This window comes from Astatotilapia calliptera, chromosome 23 (assembly GCF_964374335.1).
Source record: "Astatotilapia calliptera chromosome 23, fAstCal68.1, whole genome shotgun sequence".
Lineage (NCBI taxonomy): Eukaryota > Metazoa > Chordata > Actinopteri > Cichliformes > Cichlidae > Astatotilapia > Astatotilapia calliptera.
The window spans coordinates 44,530,098-44,551,038 of record NC_137443.1 but is presented as its reverse complement, the minus strand read 5'-3'; the positions used below and the strand labels follow the sequence as shown (position 1 = coordinate 44,551,038).

The 20,941-nt window shown below is 41.1% G+C and overlaps 2 protein-coding genes across 7 annotated transcripts in view; one reads left to right on the top strand and one right to left on the bottom strand.

The window, feature by feature from the left end:
- The window catches only part of LOC113016963 (NACHT, LRR and PYD domains-containing protein 12-like), a 405,899-nt gene extending 394,228 nt beyond the window's left edge, over positions 1-11,671 (bottom strand). Inside the window, exons 1-3 of one of the 3 annotated variants that reach the window (XM_080296779.1) lie at positions 10,016-11,671; positions 8,126-9,911; positions 2,606-2,779 (exon numbers count right to left, since the gene is read on the bottom strand). In XM_080296779.1, coding sequence (XP_080152905.1) covers positions 2,606-2,779; positions 8,126-9,911; positions 10,016-10,289 — 2,234 coding nt within the window. In that variant the 5' untranslated portion in view covers positions 10,290-11,671. The remainder of the gene's footprint in view (positions 1-2,605; positions 2,780-8,125; positions 9,912-10,015) is intronic. The other 2 variants (XM_080296781.1, XM_080296780.1) reach the window with 2 other exon arrangements.
- A 611-nt stretch (positions 11,672-12,282) lies between these two features.
- Positions 12,283-19,553, top strand: LOC145419211 (uncharacterized). 4 transcript variants are annotated; one of them, XR_013904914.1, is made up of 4 exons: positions 12,283-12,756; positions 13,108-13,146; positions 18,560-18,649; positions 18,840-19,553. XR_013904914.1 is itself a non-coding variant. In XM_080296809.1 (4 exons), the coding sequence occupies exons 1-4, from the start codon at positions 15,927-15,929 to the stop codon at positions 19,158-19,160; spliced, it is 1,590 nt and encodes a 529-aa protein (XP_080152935.1). In that variant the 5' UTR covers positions 15,912-15,926; the 3' UTR covers positions 19,161-19,553. The 4 variants fall into 4 exon arrangements, 1 of the variants encoding a protein (XP_080152935.1); XR_013904913.1 differs by having other exon boundaries at positions 12,284-12,618; XM_080296809.1 differs by lacking the exons at positions 12,283-12,756; positions 13,108-13,146 and adding exons at positions 15,912-16,949; positions 17,043-17,198.
- Positions 19,554-20,941: the final 1,388 nt, after the last annotated feature.

Here is a 20,941-nt window from a genome sequence, read left to right as displayed (position 1 = left end):
CTGAGTATTCATCTATGTTAGTGTTTAATGGGTCTAATAGGACGCTTTTAGGGGGTGGGTTTTTATAATCGATTTATCGATTAAAATCGATTCTGGCTTGGATAACGTAAAATCGATTAATTAAAATCCTGAATCTATTTTTTAATATAAATTTATTTTGCTTGAAATTCCAGAATTTCTGGTGAAATCTCACAAAATTTCAACAACAGCTAAGACAGTAAATGAGAGCAGGAACACGGATTCTGCACAAAGACTTAAACACACAGCGCGACCCGCGAATCAGAATCAGTGAGATGTCGCTTTTCTCACCCGATGACACAGACACGGTCGGGGTTGAAAGCCGACAGCTCGCTGATTCTGATGTTTCAGCGGCTCCGAGCTTTGTGTTTAACCTGTTTGAACCTGCTTAGCTATACCATACCGTCACTGCCATTATATTATGCTGCTATTCATACTGTCATTATATTAATGCTGCTATCCTGCATATATCTTACTTACTATTGTTTGAATACTTGCGATTGTTTTATTGTACTTTTTATATTTTACATTTATATTTATTATTGAATCTTGCACCAAGGGAGTGGCACTCCAATTTCGTTGTACTCTGTACAATGACAATAAAGGCTATTCTATTCTATTCTATTCTATTACGTCCTTTTTACACTGATTCTAAAGCTGTTAGTTTTATCTCTCTCCAAACAATATTGACTGAACCAGCAGCAAAAGAAGATCCAAACTACGCTTCACATAAACATCGTCATGAACTCACTCTGACTTTTGCTGTTTGTTTCCACCAGGATAAAATCACACTTCATGCACAGCTCGCTCTCTCTCTCTCTCTCTCTCTCTCTCTGTACTTCAAGAACAGTTTCCCATCTAAAAATCTGTTTTCTGCATTATTCGCTTGCTTGTTACGCACAAGTCTACCGTTGTTTACAGCGCTGTCGGTCGCTGTTTTTTTTCCTTTTACTTACTTTCGAAAAGAAAGCCTCATTTCTGCCGTTCAATACTGAACAAATTTTAACTTTTTAAAATTATGCAAAACTGCAAAACGCTGTGTTTGTAATAAAAACGGTGTAACTTTGCTCTGCTTCACTTCAGCAGCATCAGGTAATGTTTATGTGTTTTTGATCTACTGCAGAATATTTTTATAAAATCCCAGAACAGGAAAATCAGCTTCATGTTTTTCTGTGTTTTATCTTCAGCTACTTTGACACAAAGGCCTCTGCTGTGATGCTCACACCTTTGATAAAGTCGCGAAAGTGCCAGCTTCCCTTTTATAGATACAAAAATATGTAAATATACTGATCTGAATTATAATATTTCTGACTGTCTGAGGCAAAATTTCCCACATTCCAATCGAATTGAATCGAATCGATTCTAGAAATCAGTGACGATACCCAGCCCTACTTTGAATTGTGTTACACAAAAATAAGCAAAGTTTCTCGTTGTTCAGGCAGAATTGAGCATTGAAGAATGAATTCACACGTCAATAAACATTTTCATCAGCACAAGCAGGACAATGAAAGCAGGAAATACCCCAAACTGCCATTTCTCATTCTACAACTTCAACAACTGCACATGAATTATACTTCATACACAGACCCACAGTCTCTGATTGCTCTGAAATCTCACTGACAGCCAATAGAAATAAAGAAAAGTCCAGACTGACAGTCTCTGTGGGGTTAGGCAGTGAACTGCTCACGCTGCGTTCAAGTGCATCACAAACTATTGGAATTGGATCCAACTTTGTGAAGCAGATTTTTTCTCAGCTGCTGTTTTGAACATTTCCTCATGAACTGTATTAAACTCTGTAAATGAACTGAGAACTATTTCTACATTTGAAACTATGGATTCATTTTCCCGTTCACTTCTGTACGTTAGTGTATAAATGAATGTTAGACTGGGCTCCATGGAAACACTTGGACTGGTCTCAGCTGCCTTCTTTCTGTAGTCCTTTCTCTTCTCCAGCTTCTGTTTGAAATCCTCTCACAGAGCCTGAAACCTGCTTTGCTGTCATGTGTGGGCCTGTGTTCCTCTGCTTTAACACAAACCTCACCACAGCAGCTGTGTGGGTCGTCTCTGTAGCAGCCCGATCAGCTTCTGATACATGAACATCGTCACAGCTCCTAACTTCACCTTTATTAGCTTTGACATTCATGTCTTTCTTTTCTCTGTCTGTTTCCACAAAAGCTCAAAGTCTCTGCAGCCTGTTTTTATCTGCTATCATCAGATCTCCAACAGCCTCATTCACATCCCTCACACACTCTACAGCCTCACCAGTACTGACTTCATCTTCACTGACTGACGGAGCACAACATGAACCTGTGGAGGCTGAAAAGCTGTCCTGACAAACATCTCCCCGTCACCACTCCACTTCTGTCAGCCTTTAAATGAACCCTGCTCAAGTCTGTCACTTCTATTTGGAGCCAAGAGGAAAAACTGTTGTTCAGTCGTTTGGAAAGACACAACATTTCTGAAAGCACTCAAACTTCTTCACATTTGTCTTCAGACACATCCTGAACATTTAGGAACTAAAGAACGTTTCAAATATCAAAGATCAGAAATATAGAAAAACAACAACAGCTGCAGTCAGTGAACTCACCTCAGAGTCTCCAGTCGACAGTTTGGACTCTCCAGTCCAGCACACAGAAGCTTCACTGCTGAATCCTGCAGCTCGTTGTTACTAATGTCCAGCTCTGTCAGATGGGAGGGGATGGACTTCAGAGCCGAGGCCACAACTTCACAATGAGTCCCTGAGAGTCGACACAGAGTCAGTCTGAGATTACAGAAAATATAAAATGTGTTATTATAAAAGCAGAAAGTCTGCATTATAAACACAGACTGAATGTATATGAAGACAAAACAGAGTGAGGTCATAATCTGATGAACATCTGCTCTTCACATCTGTGCTTCAGCTCCTCTTACTGTGTTTGACATGACACAACGATTGAGTCTCTCTCAGACCTGCAGACTTTTACAGTTTTTTCTGAATGCTTAAACCCTAACTGTGATTCCTGTAGCACAATCTCTAAAACTATTCAGACTTATAGCAAAACCACTCACTGAGTTTGCAAAACTAAAAGCACAAAAACTGCACAACACTCAATTACCAAATTTCCAACACACTCCTAGCAAAAGTACACACATGTATGGCTATCATTAACACTAATTTGCCAACTGTCTGGCACACTTTCACATGTGAAAGCTTTTTTAGATAATTAGTTCACTTTGCAATCAGCCTAAGCACTATAATACAGGTAAGCTGTGTGTGCGGAGTACAATGGAGGGAGCAGAAAGAGTGAGAAGTAGAGGAGGCCGAGGAAGAGGACGTGGAGGTGAAGAAGTAGGATGAAGAGGACGACAAGGACAAGGAGGAGCAAGAGGAAGACGAGGAGGGGGGAGAGGAGGATGAGGAGGGGGGAGAGGAAGGGTAGGAAGAGTAGGAAATAGAATTGCTGATGACATCAGAGCTACAATAGTGGACCATGTAATCAACCGTGGAATGACCCTGAGGGTAGCTGGCCAACGGGTCCAGCCTAACTCGAGCCGCTACACTGTAGCAAGCACCATAAGGACATCTTGAAATGAGAATCGGTTAGTACAGTCACTTCGCACAAAGATTTGTATCACCGCCATATGCCAATGAGAAACACACCAATACCACTGATGTAAAAATACTGAAATTGTTACTTTACAGAATTGCTAGATGACCAGATGCTGGGGGCAGAGGAAGCATGTTCACTGCAGACCAAGTAACCCATATAGTCATTATGGCGATTGCAAATAATCCTATACTTGGAAATGAACACTTGTGTTTGTTTTGATGTGTTTGAATAAACACCAGTACTTGAAGTTTGGATCCCTCTATGCTTATGGATCTATGACAGAAGTATGAGCTCAAACTGACATAGCCTACCTTGTGCACAGAGAAAGCAAAAGCCAGATGTGTTTTGTATTCATACCATCAGTGTGCAGTTGGCGCATTGTGTGCTTAGTAGATGATGGCTTGTGTGTACTGTTTGATACGGAAACACCATTTTTACGAAGGTGTGAAGAGTTAATCTAGCTGTGTTTGCTTTTGCAAGAGAACTACAATGTTTTGATTATTGGGTGACAGGTTTTCTTATTTGTGTGAAGAGTTTTGCAAAATTAGCCAATAGTTACAAAAAATGTGCTTAAGCAATCAGAAAAAACTGTAATGAGAATCTTTGTTTGGCTTTAATCTGCAGATGAAGGAGGAAGATGGTGTCACATTTAGGCTTCCATAATGTCCACAGTCTGTCAGTGAGATCTGATCCAGAGTCAGAGTGAAGACACACATGTGGACTGTTTCCTGTCTTGAATCCAGAACATTTTGAATGAGCTCAGCTCAGTGAAGAGTTCCAGCTGGAAAGACGATCTCTGTTTGCTACCTGCTGCTGTCAGGTACGACTGTTCACGTCCACACTCAGGAAAAATCTGCTGACTGTCACCAAACGGAGCAGAAATCTCATCACTGGACAATAATGATGAATGAACTCAGAGCTGCTGATATCACATCTGATTTCAGGGGAACTAAACACAGAAATGATTGGCTCCTTTTAGCTTTCTGAGCCATTAGTCTGCAGGTTTATCACTAGTTGGCAGAAACAGACTTGTATTAATGTTCAGCGCTTCAGTGTTTATGACTCCAGATCCAGGTGACAGCAAGTCAAAATGATGTTACCTGTCTGTGTCCAGCAGCAGCCTTTGAATATTGTTATAAACTCACATGGATCAGTTTGTCTTTGATTGGTTTGTAAAGTTCAAATTCATTTATATTCATCAACTCTAAATGAAAAATGTTTTTCTTCTTCTTTGTTTATTATTAGAGTAACAAATTCTTATAGTTTCCTGTTGTTGAGAATTCCAGTGTAAAACCACTCGGACCTGTGCATCACTGCACACTGTGAAAGTATTACTGCAGTTTAATCTATAATCCTAATCAGTGTGTTTACTGGACTGTAGTCAGACCTCCGTTATACCAAAGGAAACACTGAACGTCTTCAAAGTCACAATAAATTTATAATAAATGCTAATAAATACTGGAGTGTTAGAAAAGATGCTTCCAGCGTGTTTGTCTTTGATAGGGTTTATTCTGTTCGTCTACAGTCTGACCACTTGGGGGCGCTTTTGTCTCTTTTGCTCTGAGCCTTGGGTTTATTCAAACTGATTTTAATAAACTATTTTCTGCAAGTTGAAGCTTCATCTCCATCTCCAGTGGTTGTTGCATATTTTATGACTATATTAGTAACAGTCAGAGAGTTTAGAGTAAATTAGATCTTCACGTTTGATTTTTGACACAACATAAATGGTGAGCCAGTGTCAGAGGAAGTGACAGCATCCACCGAGGACCGGGGGGAGTGGGAGGACTGGGGGACCAGGCCAACAAAAAGGTGATCACTGATACAGGTCAGCAAACATTTGCTCATTTGGTGTCTTAGAGCAGACTCCGCCCAGCTTTGTCGTCCATGGTTGCTCTTTCAAAGGAATCTAGTAACATATTATTTTACTTAATGATCTACTGACACCACTGACTATGCAGGACAACCCCACGTCTGGAGCCAGTGCACATGTGCACAGTCTGTAAATTTATCCAAGTCACACAAGCATTTTGAAATAAGTCCTAATCAGTCCAAGAAAAACAGTCTTGAAGGGTCTGGATGGACTCGCTGACCACACCAGAACCAGCACTGAGGTCTAGTTCTCTTTAAGACAGATTTCATGATGGGAACCAAATAAAACACATTTCAGTCAAACATGCCACAGAGAGCTCTACAGAAAGATTTATTAGGTTCCTTGATGGAGCCATAACAAACGTCAGCGAGCGACCTCCCAACTGTACATTGATTAAAATGACAAAATAAACTGGGAGCGTCTGGTGTGACGTTACTGTGGTCTGAGTGGCGACTTCCACATTCGCCCTCAGTTGAACGTACACATCAGTAACAAGGATCTGTGGAAACTCTCTTGGTAAGTAAAAAGGATGCAGGGAGGCGGATCGAAGTTCAGTCTCAGCCGTGATTCCCTCACCACCACTTTATCACCAGCTCTCATTATTTTAAAGACAGAGACCCTCACACTGGGCTTCACTAGTTACTGCTGGGTCTCTGTTATACAGAAGGCCCATGCCACATTAAGGAAAAAATAATGTCCTTAATTTCAACATTAAAGGTGAAAATGACTTTGAGAATAAAGAAGAAATGTGGAGATTTGCTGTTTCAGGACAAAGTGCCACAGCTGCTGTACTCTCTGAGTCAGTGAAACTTCAGCAGTGGTGTTAGCTAAAGAAGGGAAATGATTCCTGTTACACATCCATGTGTTATATAAACACAGTGTGGTGAAAAGTATAAAGATGCTGAAAGGATGGTGCAGAAAGCTGAAAAACACAAATCTGGAAGATTTGTACAAAATCAAATGTCTTGTAATGGACGGATGCGAGGTTATCGATGGTTCCACCTTCATACAATAAAGAGGATGGATGCTGCAAAACTGGATGATGAAATATTGGTTCAGCACTTTGTTTGAAAGCGCTTTAGAAATAAAGTTATTATCATAAGACGGTGGATCACTTTGTTTCACTAACTCATCTAAACAAAGCGTTTTGTAGAGGGGACAGCAAACCTGGCAGTTTGTCTTGAAACATCAAATCTCCACATTTCAACTTTTTTCTCCAAATACAATTTTGACTTTAACCTCGACTTTATCTTAAAATGATCGGGAATATTTTTCTTACCGTGGTCCTAAAACTCGGCCTTACTCCGTTTCCATCGAAGCAATAAGGTCAGCTTTCTTGTGCTCCACGGTAAACCTGTTCACCGTGGAGAAATCACGCTGAAGAACTCGGCAAGTAAGGCCCCTGTGAGCTCCACATCTCCAGCGTCGGGTCCCAAAAGAATAAAAGTGACTCTCGACTATACTGGCGAACCTGAAGATCTCCACAGAGCTCTCACTAAGTGGCAAGTCAGCATCCAGGTGAGGAGGATGGCTGTGAAACCAAAACGAGCCAGAATGACTCAACAATCCACTTTAAGAAAAACAAACACACAAATCACTCTGGCCCACTCACTGCTGCTACACGTCACCAACCACCAGGGATGATGATGATGATGCTGGCATCAAGTAATCAAAGCTCAGCTTCTCGTCTGGTGATGATTTCTGATCATTTCTATGATGATCGTACCAAATAATGCAGATACGACGTGATCACGCCCAACACTCTGCCAACGGGCACAGACTGACCTCTTCCTGCTGTGAGTCGTCCCTGTCAGAGCCTCGTCCTTGTGACTTGGTGATGCTGTGGTGTGTTCGTGACCTCACACGCTGTTTGTGGGACTTTTGTTGTAAAGGGGCGGAGTCACGAGTGGTGACAGTATAAAAATAATGACCTGCAGTGACCTTTGACTCTAATTTTGGATGTATGCTGGCACACTGCTGTCCATCTCAGCTCTTTAGTACAGAGGAAAGAAAAACTAAAGAACTGAAGCACATATGCTGATGGTGATGATGTCACAGATAATGTGATTGTTCACACGTTCAATAATTAGTTGGAAAAATTAAGAAAGTGCAATCAGAGCCCAGATAAAGACAATAACATCAGACAGAAAGAGCAGTGATCAGAAGCACAAACAGAGGCTGCTTTGGACCATCTTCACTGTTTCACACAGTTTCACTTTACTACAAACACGTTCTTTGTAAAGTCTCACTTCAGTCTTCTCTCCTAAGGAGCAATGCTAACAGACCAACAGCAGCACAGACATGAGCAACAGTCTCATTACTGTCTGCTGCACCGTGTTAACACGACCAAGCGGAAACAGCACACAGATAAAACATGTCAGACTGCAAACTCAGCGTAAGACTAAAAACCGACGACGTGGTGAAAAGCTCACAGTTACACACCCACATACATGTGAAGGTGCACTCTCCTACCAAGGTCTCTGCCAGAATAATACAAATGTAGTGTTCTGATAAAAAACAAAACATTTTTAAAAGCATGAAAACAACTCTTCACTGTGAACACAAAATAAAGCAGAATTTATTACTGTGTGACTGAGTAACTAAACTATCACTAATTGATAATATTAATGATCACATCTGGACTCACCGAGCCTTTCTGAAGTTCCTCACAGCTGCAATCAGTCGACGTCGTCCCTCTGCTGATGTGTTGTACTTCTGCAGGTCAAACTCATCCAGAACCTCCTCTGACATCTGCAGCATGAAGGCCAGAGCTGAGCAGTGGATCTCAGAGAGTTCCTTTGATTTGTTCTCTGACTTCAGGAACTCTTGGATCTCCTGAGATAATAAGATGTCGTTCATCTCCATCAGACAGTGGAAGATGTTAATGCTTCTGTCAGGAGAGGATTTTGTCTTCCTTTCTTTTAGATTCTTGATGACTCTCTGGATGGTTTCTGGACTGTTCTCTGTCTGACCCAGCAGACCTCCTAAGAGTCTCTGGTTGGACTCCAGACAGAGGCCATGAAGGAAGCGAACAAACAGGTCCAGGTGGCCATTTTTACTCCTGAAGGATTTTGTTAGTGTTTCCATCAAAAAATTGTCCAGAGATGACTCTTTGTATTTTTTTCCCAGGAAGTCCTTCAGCACCTCTGACTTCCTGTTGGTGAAACAGTGGAACATGTAGACTGCAGCCAGAAACTCCTGGATGCTCAGATGAACAAAGCAGTAGACTGGTTTCTGGAAGATCACACACTCTCTTTTGAAGATCTCTGTACAAACTCCTGAGTACACCGAGGCCTCTGTCACATCCAGACCACACTGCTCCAGGTCTTCTTGGTAGAACATGATGTTTCCTTTCTCCAGGTGTTCAAACGCCAGCCTCCCCAGCTTCAGAAGAACTTCCCTGTCAGCCTCCGTCAGCTCCTGTGGACTCGTCTCATGTCCCTCGTGGTACTTGTTCTTCTTCCTCTTTGTCTGAACCAGCAGGAAGTGTGAGTACATGTCAGTCAGGGTCTTGGGCAGCTCTCCTCTCTGCTCTGTAGTCAACATGTGCTCCAGAACTGTAGCAGTGATCCAGCAGAAGACTGGGATTCTACACATGATGTGGAGGCTCCTGGATGTCTTCATGTGGGAGATGATTCTGCTGGACAGCTCTTCATCACTGAATCTCCTCCTGAAGTACTCCTCCTTCTGGGCGTCAGTGAATCCTCGTACTTCTGTTAGCCTGTCAACACATGTAGGAGGGATCTGATTGGCTGCTGCAGGTCGGGAAGTTATCCAGACGAGAGCCGAGGGAAGCAGATTCCCCTGGATGAGGTTTGTCAGCAGCTGGCTGACTGATGACTTCTGTGTGACATCAGACAGCAGCTTCCTGTTGGTGAAATCCAATGAAAGTCTGCTTTCATCCAGGCCGTCAAAGATGAACAAAAGCTGAGAGACAGCCAGCTTCTCTGCTGTGACCTTCTGTAATGTTGGATGGAAAACATGGAGCAGCTCCAGAAGACTGTACTGCTCCTCTCTGATCAGGTTCAGCTCCCTGAATGAAAGCAGAACCACCACACTGACATGTTGGTTCTCCAAGCCCTCCGCCCAGTCCAGAGTGAACTTCTGCACTGAGAAGGTTTTTCCAACACCAGCCACGCCGTTGGTCAGAACCACTCTGATGGGTCTCTGTTGGTCAGGTAAGGCTTTAAAGATGTCCTGGCACCTGATTGGAGTGTCATGGAGGGCGTCCATCTTGGAAGCTGTCTCCAGCTGCCTCACCTCATGTTGGCTATGAACCTCTTCACTCTGTCCCTCTGTGATGTAGAGCTCAGTGTAGATCCTGTTGAGGAGGGTTCTACTTCCTGTTTCATCACTTCCTTCAGTCACACGTTCACATCTCCTCCTCAGACTGATCTTATGTTCATCTAAAACCTCCTGCAGACCAACATCTGCTGAAAGAAAGAAAAACAGAAAGAAAACTCTTCAATGTCTGAACAACAACAAGAAGTCCAGTTTTCAGAAATGAGTCCATCAGCAGACAGATGTTCAGTCTTACTTTGTACACAGCTGCTCTGACTGGCTGTCTGCAGTCCAGCTCTGCTTCTGGATCTTTCTCCACACTGGGGACAGGACCAGTCTCCTGATGAAGCAGACTGGTCCCAGTATGAGGAGATGCACTGTCTGCAGAACCAGTGTCCACAGCTGTTAGAGACTGGATCCTTCAGGACGTCCTGACACAAAGCACAGCAGGACAGCTGCTCCTCCTCACAGACACCACTCCTCTTCCTCTTCCTCCCTCTGTGAACACATTTCTTTATCACTAAAATCATTGACTGTCAGTGACAAACATCCAGATTTGATGACACTGTGCAGAAGCTCTGATGGTCACAGAGAAAAGTCAAAGTGGAGAAACTTGTGTTTGAGTTCAGAATCCAAGTTTCCTTTGCTGTTCCTGCCTGTCTTATTAAACACAGAGTGATCAGCCTACAAACTCCACAGTAAAAGCCTTCATCACAGAGCTGATTATGTCCTTCACTGGATGTACTGGAAGTTTGGGATCCATCACTTTCAACTGACCTTTGACCTCCTCTAAAAACTGTGGTGGAGCAGCGGTGTCACATTCAGAGCTTTCAGCTTTATTTTGAAAGAGTTCAGTCATCAGGAAGTGAACTTCTTGGTTCTGATTTTCTTTCTATTATTTTACAGAAGTGAAGAAGAAGAACTAAAAGCTTTGAAATGATCTGAGTGATATTTTTGAACATTGCCACCAAATTGAGTTCAGCCTCCAGCAGTAACTTTGTTTCATGATGCCTCCCTGATGATGTGATGTTTGATTACAAACCTGTTTATGTGTTAGACATTAATCACATGAACACAGGCAGAAAAAAGAAGCCAATGAAACAAATGACAGAAACGTGTTCATTCACTGCCATGATCCATATTTGATATGTACAGATGTTTGTAAAGAACACGTGTGCAGCGCTTTGTTCTGAGTATCTGCTGTCAGCACACAGTGCAGCAATAACTACAACCACACGTTTCTGTAGATCCTGAACATCAGCCTGGAGGAATCTGACCTCAGGTCTGCACACAGAGGAGCTTCACCTCTGGGATGATGCTGGCTTCAGCTCCTTCTACAATCAGGCAGAAGCTTCTGCACCATCAGGACACAAACAGAGAGGAGCTTCTATCCTCAGACCATCCAAGTCCTAAATCAGAACATGCTCCCCTCATAGCATCACCATCAGGGTTTAAACAGGACCTTACATCATGTTCTTGTCTCACTGTCATATTTCAGATCATACCTGATTCATTATGACGTCACACGCTGCTACACTGATCCTGCTGCTTCATTACTGCTGATATTACTCTGCTCACTCTGTTCAGTTACTCTGTTTACATCACTTTGCTCATTTGCTTTGTTCTGCTTGCACTGCTCTGTCAGTACATGCTGTGCTAATGTGGCACAAAGCACTTTAACATTACATCTGCACAATGTTTCATTATTTCATTTAATGATTGTTTCTAATGTTTTGTCCAGTCACAGGAGCAGCTCAGCACATTTCACTGTGTTGTACGTGTATGACGATGCCTGTGACAAATAAACAGCCTCGGACTCTTCAATCTTCTGCATTTCTTTGGAGATCAGCTCAGTGGCCTGTTGAGACCATCTTTCTATTTCTGATGACTCAGTTCAGATTATTGTCCTGATACTTTCTTTTAAAATGTGATGAAATCATTTATCTGATGTTCTGACACAAATACACCAAAACAATCCCAAACAGCACAAACCACCACGTTACACACAGTGTAATAAAAATACAGGCAACTACAAATAAAAACACTTTAAAAATATAAACTAAAATTACAAAGTGGTCACAGAATTTCAAACACCCGTAAATGAGTCAGCAGCTCTCTTACATGGTCAGCTGAGCTCCATGACTGAAGAACATTGTTGCTGCAGGTTCATCACTGAAGTTTGGAGGAACTATTTCTTTGGACCAGTCACTCCTCACAGACACACAGCTGGATGCTGGAGACTGTGACCTCTGACCTCTGCAAACACAAACACATCACATGAATTACTGATTAATCTCTGTTTAAAATCTTTTAAGCAGCTGCAAACACACAAACTGGATGATGTGATGGTTTCTGTCAGTAATAGTTGTCTCAGATTAGAGTACAGACGGCTGCAGAGACGTTCACAGCAACAGAGAAGAAATCATTACCTTGGATTGCATTACTACTACGATTAATACACTGAAAAAAATGTTTTTTTGGCCCTGTAATTATTATTTCAATTAGCTATATAAATTTTACAAAAAATTACAAATTCAGTGCTATTACTTTAAAATAGCAGTTTTTCTTGTAGTGCATTACTTGAGGATTGTTTGTAATTATGTGTCCTCAGTTTTGTATGTAAATTGAATCATTCGATCCAAGTAATATTCACTAAACCAATTCATTGGCTTAATTAGTTGATATTTCCAAGTAAAATGTAATGGAGTGACATCAGTGAATATGGCCACCTTCTCTGCATTCGGAGCATGACGTCAAAGCCCCTCCCCACATTTGAGCGGTCTTTCTTCAGACATACCATGGTCCACATTTCGACGGTTGGCAGACTTGACGGAAACGGGAAGAAGTAGAACCATGAATGTAAGTTTTAAGCGGAACAAACTTTGTACGTTCCTGTTGGCTCACCTACTTAAGTCAGTTTCTCCGCACTGAAAGAAGCTGCGCTAGCAAATAGTGTATTTTCCTGCTAGACTTGCTGACTAACTTTCCTGGCAGGAGGTATGTCCAGAATTTCCCACAGCACTTTACAGCTTAGATGGCCACCTAAACAACACACGCCTGCTGCCTTAACTAACGTCTTTGTGAATAAAACGACCACGGTCCAGTTTAAAATAATTGCTGCACAGCTGCCATGAGGTGTATTTTGAAAAATAACAAAACAAAAAACGATATACGCACTCGATTTCACTCAAGTCTTCATATTGACCTGTTTTAAATTTGCCACCGAACTAACATATGTAAAAAAAATAATAATAATATCAGTGTGCATCCTTGAGTTAGTAGAAATTAGTTGAAAAGCATATAGATAACCTTTTTTCTTTTTTTTTCTTTTTTCTTTTTTTTTTACAGAACATAGGACCTTCTGACTGCTAATTTGAACTCCACAAGGTAAGATCAAATTAGTAACGATTAGGTTTAACTTGTCACATAATTTGTCTGTTTAAGGTGCCACAACATGAGATGGATGTGTAAGATATGTAGCTTTGAGTCAGAGAAGAGGTTGGGATTGTTAAAACACTACAGACTAAAGCATGGAAATGGTGGTCGCAGCCAGTCGTTCCCTTGTCTTCACACTGATTGCCCTTGCTCGTTTAAAACATTTAATGCCCTTAAGACCCATTTGTCTCGACACCATGTGAAGATGGTCACACAAAGTGGACCTCTTTCATTTACTTGTCTACTTTGCTGCTCTGTTTTTTTTAATTCAGAGAAGCAGTATTTTGAGCATCTTAACAACCACTTAAGGAAGTTTGAAGTAGTTGCATGTGTCTTCAAAGACTGCAACTTCAGTACAAATATTTATTCCACCTTTGCTACACATAGACACAGAAAACACCAGTCACACACCCTTGAGGATTTTAAAACTGAAGTATTAAAAAGCAAACCTAATGAACCCATGTTTGCTCAGGATGAGACCTATGTGGAAGAGAGCTTAGAGCTTTGGGATGGGGAACCACAGGAGTTGTCTCAAGATATAAAAGAGAAATTTGGCCATCTATTTTTAAAGTTAGAAAGCATGTTCAATGTCCCAAACAAATGCATTGATGAAATAGTAGATGAGCTTCAGTTTATATCCACCTCTGCATCTGGTCCACTTTTAAGAGATGTGGTGGTGTCCACCTTGAAAAGCCATAACTGTGATCTGGATCCAGCCATTATCTCAGATTTAGTGAAAAATCTTTGTGAGACACACCCTATAAGTACTGCCTTGGGGACAGGTGGCCCTTTCACAACTTATTACAAGAGAAGAGAATTTATGAAGAAGCATTTTTCAGTTGTTGAACCAGAAGAACACATACTTGATAAAAAAAAAAGGGCAAAACCTTCCAGTATGTCCCAATATTGCCCTCCTTGGTGCAGGTCCTAAGTAAGTCTTTTCAAGAAAACACATTTGAAGGTGAAAAAAAAACTGAAAATGACTTTAAGTACCAGACATTTCGTGATGGATCTCACTATCAAAACAACAAGTTTTTCTCTGTAGAGGAGAACAGAGTGAGTCTCATCCTGTACATTGATGACTTTGAGGTATGTAATCCTCTTGGGACATCTCGAAAAAAGCACAAAGTCACAGCTGTCTATTGGGTGTTGGGAAACATTCCGGTGCAATTACGTTCCACATTGACATCAATCTACCTTGCAATTCTGTGTAAGGCTGAAGACACCAAGCAGTTTGGATTCCAGCGAGTTTTAGAGCCACTGTTAACAGATATCCAAAGCTTGGAGAAAGATGGTCTTTTTGTTCCAGCGTTAGGGAAAGCCATTAAAGGGACTGTGGTCAGTGTGGTGGCAGATAATTTGGGGGCGCACTCTGTGGCAGGATTTGTCGAAAGCTTTGCAGGGTCATACATCTGCCGGTTTTGTGTTGGGGAGCGATCCAAGTTTCAGTCCAATGAAGTGAGATCTGGGTCTTTTCATCAAAGAACCAAAGATCAACATACACTGCATGTACAGACAGCTGTGTCTAGTCCAGATCACCCTCATTGTTATGGTGTAAAAAAACAGTGTGCATTGTCAGAAAAACTTGAGCATTTTCATGTTACATCTGGTTACCCTCCAGATGTTTTACATGATCTGCTGGAGGGTATTGTTCCAGTGGAACTGGCTTTGGCATTTGATAACTTGATCAAGAAAAAATATTTTTCTCTCATGGAACTGAATGATGCCATTTCCAATTTCCCATACAAGTGGAGTGATAAAACAAATCGCCCTCATCTCATTCCTGCTAACTTTTCGACTCGAAAATCAGTAGGGGGCAACGCACATGAAAATTGGTGCTTATTACGTCTTTTGCCTCTGATTATAGGTTTAAAAGTACCCCAACAAGAGCCTGTATGGCAGATGCTGATGACACTGAAAGACATTGTGGACCTTGTCATGTCTCGAGTCCATACTGAAGAAAGCATTTGCTATCTTGACAGCATCATTTCAGAACACCGAAGCAGATTCCTTGATGTTTTCCCCCAACATAAGCTCATTCCCAAGCACCATTTCCTTGAGCACTATCCTCAGCTCATTCGGGAATTTGGCCCCCTAGCTGCCCTCTGGACAATGAGATTCGAGGCCAAACACAGCTTTTTCAAGAAGGTGGTAAGACACACTGGTTGTTTCAGGAATATTTTGCTGTCTCTTGCAAATAAGCACCAGCTCATGGTTGCATATCATCAATCACATTCTGTCAAACCATCACTTGCGGTCACAAAAACAACAGAGGTCTCTTTAGATGTGCTTAAGGATGATCTAAAAGACCTGGTGAAATGCAGATTCCCTGCTGTTACAGCTGTGCATGTTGCCAATAATGTGTGCAGTTTAGGCACCAACTATGCAGTGGGAATGTTGTTGTGTTGTGGTTCCACTGCAGGACTGCCTGACTTTTCTGAAGTGTTACAGATAATGGTGATTTGTAACAAACTGACTTTTTTCGTGAGACAACAAAATACATGGTACAATGAACACCTGAGGAGTTATGAGCTGGAGAACACAGGGAGTGTGCAGTTACTTGAGCAAAGAGAGCTTAAAGATTTTTATCCTTTGGCTTCATACACCCTTGCAGGAAGACGCCTGACAACTTTAAAGCACCACATTTGCCTATCTTTTTGAAATGTGAGGAGAGAAGCTTGTGAATAAATGTCTGTATTTCTCTTCTGTTGTTGCAGCTTCTTCCTGTTGATATGGCACCCTCAGCGAAACTGCGGATAATTTTTGGGGAGGATGATGTCCACAAACTACTTTTACCTGCAGGCATCCCAAGCACACTTCAGGACCTCAATGATGTTCTTCGAGAGACATTTGATATTACAGGACCATTCACTGTTATGTACCAGGACATGGATTTCGATGGTCAGTTCTTCACTTTGACCTCGATTGAGGAAGTACAAGATAAAGCTAACCTCAAAGTAGTAAAAACTGAACCAGTAATCTTAAGTCTCACTACTGTGGACATGTCAGAAGTCGAATCTCCAGTTCCACTATCTACAGAAGCAAGCTCCTCCTCATCTGTATGCGACACAATCCTGTTGTCCTCCCCAGATGAGAGTGGACCATCCTACAGGTCTAAGCCATGGCCATTTAAGTTTGAAATACCAGACTTCTCTTATGATATAGACCTTGCACTGGAAGCAGGAAAGCAAGCTTATGAAAATGATGGCACACTTTTGAACAACCCAAGCGTAACTAGTAGCATTCTTGAGAAGCTTGCAGAGACTATATTTGGCTTCACAGCATATCCAACTGGTGTCCAGATTTTAGCTGTTGCTGAAGCCTTGGTAGCAAAATACCCATGCCTCAAAGAGCCAGGTTCTTTTAATGGCCTATATGGTTGGCAACAGAGGATAAAGTATAAAATGGGCAACTACAGGGCAAAGTTAAGAGGTCGCCAATTAGCCATTCCAGAGCTCGAGGTGAACACACTGAAGAGACGATGCTCCAGTGAAGAGGGTTCACTTAAAGGCTTTAAAAGGGCCAAAAAAGCTGAAGTCAACTATCTGCCACCACTGCCATTCGGTGAGACTGAGGAAACCTTAGAGATGGATAGACTAGATTTGCTGAAGGAAATGAAGAAGAAGAACAATGAGAGGGCAATTAATGAGAAAATGGAGAAGTCTTTCGCTATGAGAAGAAAAGAGGTTGTCAAGGATTGCCCCGCAATCCAAGACCTCTTAGAGAGGTGGCCTTCTCTGTTCTGTGAAAATCAGGTAAATCCAGTTCTTGTTCATGCAGCAACTAAGTGTATGTGAGATCTCATGAGTCATCTTTGACATGATTTTGTGTTTTATCTCTCATTTCAGATCAAAGAGGAGTTTAAGCGAATAACCACAATTCATCTGGAGCGAACGTTTTTGTCCAGATTGGACAGGTACACCACCAAACTCCTGGAGATATTTCGAAGGAAGGGCGGGACTGCAGGGACCAAAATAAAACCAATGTTGGACTCACTCAATAAGGTAAAATTTTAAATTATTTTAATTACATAATCTAATGGAAAAGATGAGGTCATACACACTGAGAATGTATCACTCTTATTTAAAGGACAAGTTGACAAGTTTGTTATTTTAAACTTAAAGCTTTGTTTTCAGATTGTTTATGATGAAATCGAACGATTTTGATTGAAATTTGGACACATGCTGCTGGCCGGAGCTTTTTTGGTTTCTGTGGTAGCACACCCCCACCTCCACAATGGCTTCATACAAAGACGTGAAACTCACCGAGTGGTCAGGGGTGTTCACTGATATGTTCACACACAAATCGTTGCAAAAATGCTTTCCAACAGGTGTTTTACCATTTGTTGTAAAACTGGACCTATTTTTTCAAACGCCTTACACCTGTACATTCTTCCGCCGAGAGCTTGAATAATAGAATGGAATAGCGGCGGACTAATACCGTACATCACAGCACATCTAATACAAGTCAATGGAGTTGGACAAAAACTACAATAAAAACCAGTTGGAAAGTATCTTTTGCAGCGATTTTTGTGTGAACATATCAGTGAACACTTCTGACCACTCGGTGAGTTTCACGTCTTTGTAAACGACAGTTTTATGCATTTTAGGAAGGATTGTTCCAGTGCACCTATGAAGCCATTGTGGAGGTGGGGATGTGCTACCACAGAAACCAAAAAAGCTCCGGCCAGCAGCATGTGTCCAAATTTCAATCAAAATCGTTCGATTTCATCATAAACTGAAAACAGGGCTTTAAGTGTAAAATACTGAACTTGTCCTTTATTCTGATCAGTGTCTGTGTTGGCTGAAACTGTTCTCCTGATCCTGACACTGTGGCCACAATTAACAATTTATGCACATGATTGTCTCTACAAGTGTATACAAACCTGTCATCTCTCCCTTAATATGCGCTCAAAAGCAGAGAAATTTACAGAATTTTCAAAGTGACCCTCTGAGTGCAGCGAGATCCCTTCCTGCTGCCCATAGACTCCAATACAATTATTTCCCAAAATATTACTCTTGTGTGTGGGAATTCCTGTCCTTGACTGGTTAATATTGTGATAGGAGGTACTGATATGTTGCAAAAAATTCATTTGCATGTCCAGTGATGAGGCAGAAAACTTTCCTCACTGGGCAGAGACAGTTTCTGGACCCACAGATTATGACATGCACTGGACTCTTGTCTTAACACACATCGTTGAGAAATTCATGTTAAGTTGTACACTTCACAACGTTAGAATGTAGCTGCAGGCTTACATTCTCCATGGGTAACTTTCTGTTTATATCTGTATGTGCTGTTATGTATGTATGTTACATATGTTATGTTGTGTATTTTCTGCAATAAATTTTCTTTTTGGGTTTAATAGCATCATGTCGATGGCAGAAGGGACATTATCATTCGTTGCTTAGTTGAGTATCTTGGAGAGAGTGGAGAGGAGCTGATCAAAGACCATCAGGTATCTGATGATCATAATGACTGTATTAAAATTGTCTAACCTTATAATCTGGTCTTCACTTGTGATGATATATTGAAGGTCAAAGATTCTCTACCTCTTTTTTATTTTTACATTTTTTTTTCTCTTAACCTTTTCTTTTACTTGGAATCTATTCTAGTTATTTCTAATTGTGGTTTGTTTGTTTTCACAGGAGGACGTCAGCCAAGAAGCATTGAAAGAGGACTGCAGTAATCACATGATGAAGATCATCGTAATCCATCCCAATGTGGCACAGGAAAACCAAGATCCTGTGAACGTGTCGGTCATCATTGAGGGGACAGAAATTCTGGAGGACTGCGGAAGTGTGACAAACGCTTGCCTCCTGCTCATGGGTGTCATCTATGCTGTCAACTTAAGTTACCCACTGAAACTGAAATATACGTTTGAGGTATTTCAGAAGCTGTTTCTTGAGCTTGACATCCTTAAAATGTCACCAAAGGTCCAGTCTCTCCACAAGAAACTTTTAGTGTGAGTGTTCCAGTGTTATTTGTGCTTTTGTCCAGCACAATTAATTTGTTTGCATTTTGTCTGTTTTCTGACAGTAATTTCAAATGTTGCTCAGTTTTATACAAGTTCTTTCTGTCCTGAACGTTCTGAGAATGTCTGCAAAGGTAGTGATTGCAACTGTTAATGGACAGAGTTGATGTATGTGTTCTGAAAGTTGATTAGAAGAAAGGGGACAGTGCACACTGAGTTTTTGAATAGCATGTTGTTGTTTTTTTGTATATGTGTATATGCTCTGTTTTGAAATTTGCGATCAAGAAGTTCTATGGCCATGTTTTTTGTGGTTATAATGTTATGTAGATATTTTAAATATATCTATGCCATTTCAACTGTGAAATAAAAGTGTCTCTTAAGCTGCAAATATTTGTTTTTAGAAAATATTGATTTATTATTTAATAGAATAATAAGAATATTTATTCAATTCGATTAATATTAACTAGTACATTCATAATAAATATTACTTAATAATTACATAGAATATAACAAAGAAAAGATGAGTAAGAAACACAAAGAAATATCAGCAATGTTCACTTGGGTTTTGTAATTGGATGCAATGGTATTCTGAGTAAAAGTTACAACCTGTAGATGAGTATTGCCAGTGCAATTTACTTGTGTATTTCACATAAAAAATAGATGGTTCTAGTAAGTAAATATTACTTAGAAATAGCCCGAGTAAAGATTACAAGCACTTTCTGTGTGGAAAAAGTTGCCTAGCTTTTTTTAAGTAAATGTCACTCCAAATTTTTTTCAGTGTACTAGCATTATCGTACCCGGACCACCATTAGGAATCATTTACGATGTCACTGGTAGAACATTTATAGAAACAACCTTTGAACTCTGACTTAGCAGCTCTCTTACATGGTCAGCTGAGCTCCATGATTGAAGTTCACTGTTGCTGCAGGTTCATCACTGAAGGCTGGAGGTTTGTCTTTGGACCAGTCACTCCTCACAGACACACAGCTGGATGCTGGAGACTGTGACCTCTGACCTCTGCAAACACAACCACATTGCATTCATTTCACATCAATTAGTACACCACAAAAGGCATGCAAGAAACACAGTATGAAGGCAAACTTCTGGCTTCAATAACATTCAACAGGTCAGGTGGAAACTTTTCTCAGATTTGATTCATGTTTTTATAGAACGATCCAGCTAAAAAAAATATACCATTAGGTCAGGGGTCAGCAACCTTCAGGACCCAAAGAGCCATTTGGAGCCAGTTTCCACGCAAAAGAAAACACTGGGAGCCACAAATACTTTTTGACATCTAGAATGAAGATAACACTGTATATACTGTTTTTTACCTTTATGCTTTGTGTGAACAACTAAGGTGTGTTGCTTATGAAATCCATGAAGTGCTACAGAGAAAATTACATGTTATTTATGTAATGAACACATTTGAACTCTTACAGAAATATAACAAAAGACCCCTGCATTAGTGTTAGTCAATGTTGCAACTGAACTGAAAAACAAAAGATTTTGGTCAGGTCCAAAGAAACAAAGTCACTATTAATACAACACAACCCCCCCAAAAAGAGCCATGTAGACCCCGGGCTCTATGGGTCTTGTGCTCGGAGCTTGTTCCTGTGCTGCCATGATTAGTGCCTCTGTGCTGTCTTTCAGTCCAGCTTTGTTCAGCCACTGGTAGGATTTCTGGATGTCAGCCACTTCCTCTGCCTGCTGGTGGTGCAAACTGTGTCGTTCTGAGTTTCATTGGACGTCTTTGTCCAAAGCACCAGACAAAGGGCA

Bases quoted from the DNA above. Each gene is read 5' to 3' on its own strand.
- LOC145419211 (XM_080296809.1), top strand. From the start codon at position 15,927: ATGGCACCCTCAGCGAAACTGCGGATAATTTTTGGGGAGGATGATGTC. The intron at 16,950-17,042 runs GTAAATCCAGTT...CTCTCATTTCAG, and splicing joins CTCTGTTCTGTGAAAATCAG to ATCAAAGAGGAGTTTAAGCG. The intron at 18,650-18,839 runs GTATCTGATGAT...TTGTTTTCACAG, and splicing joins AGCTGATCAAAGACCATCAG to GAGGACGTCAGCCAAGAAGC.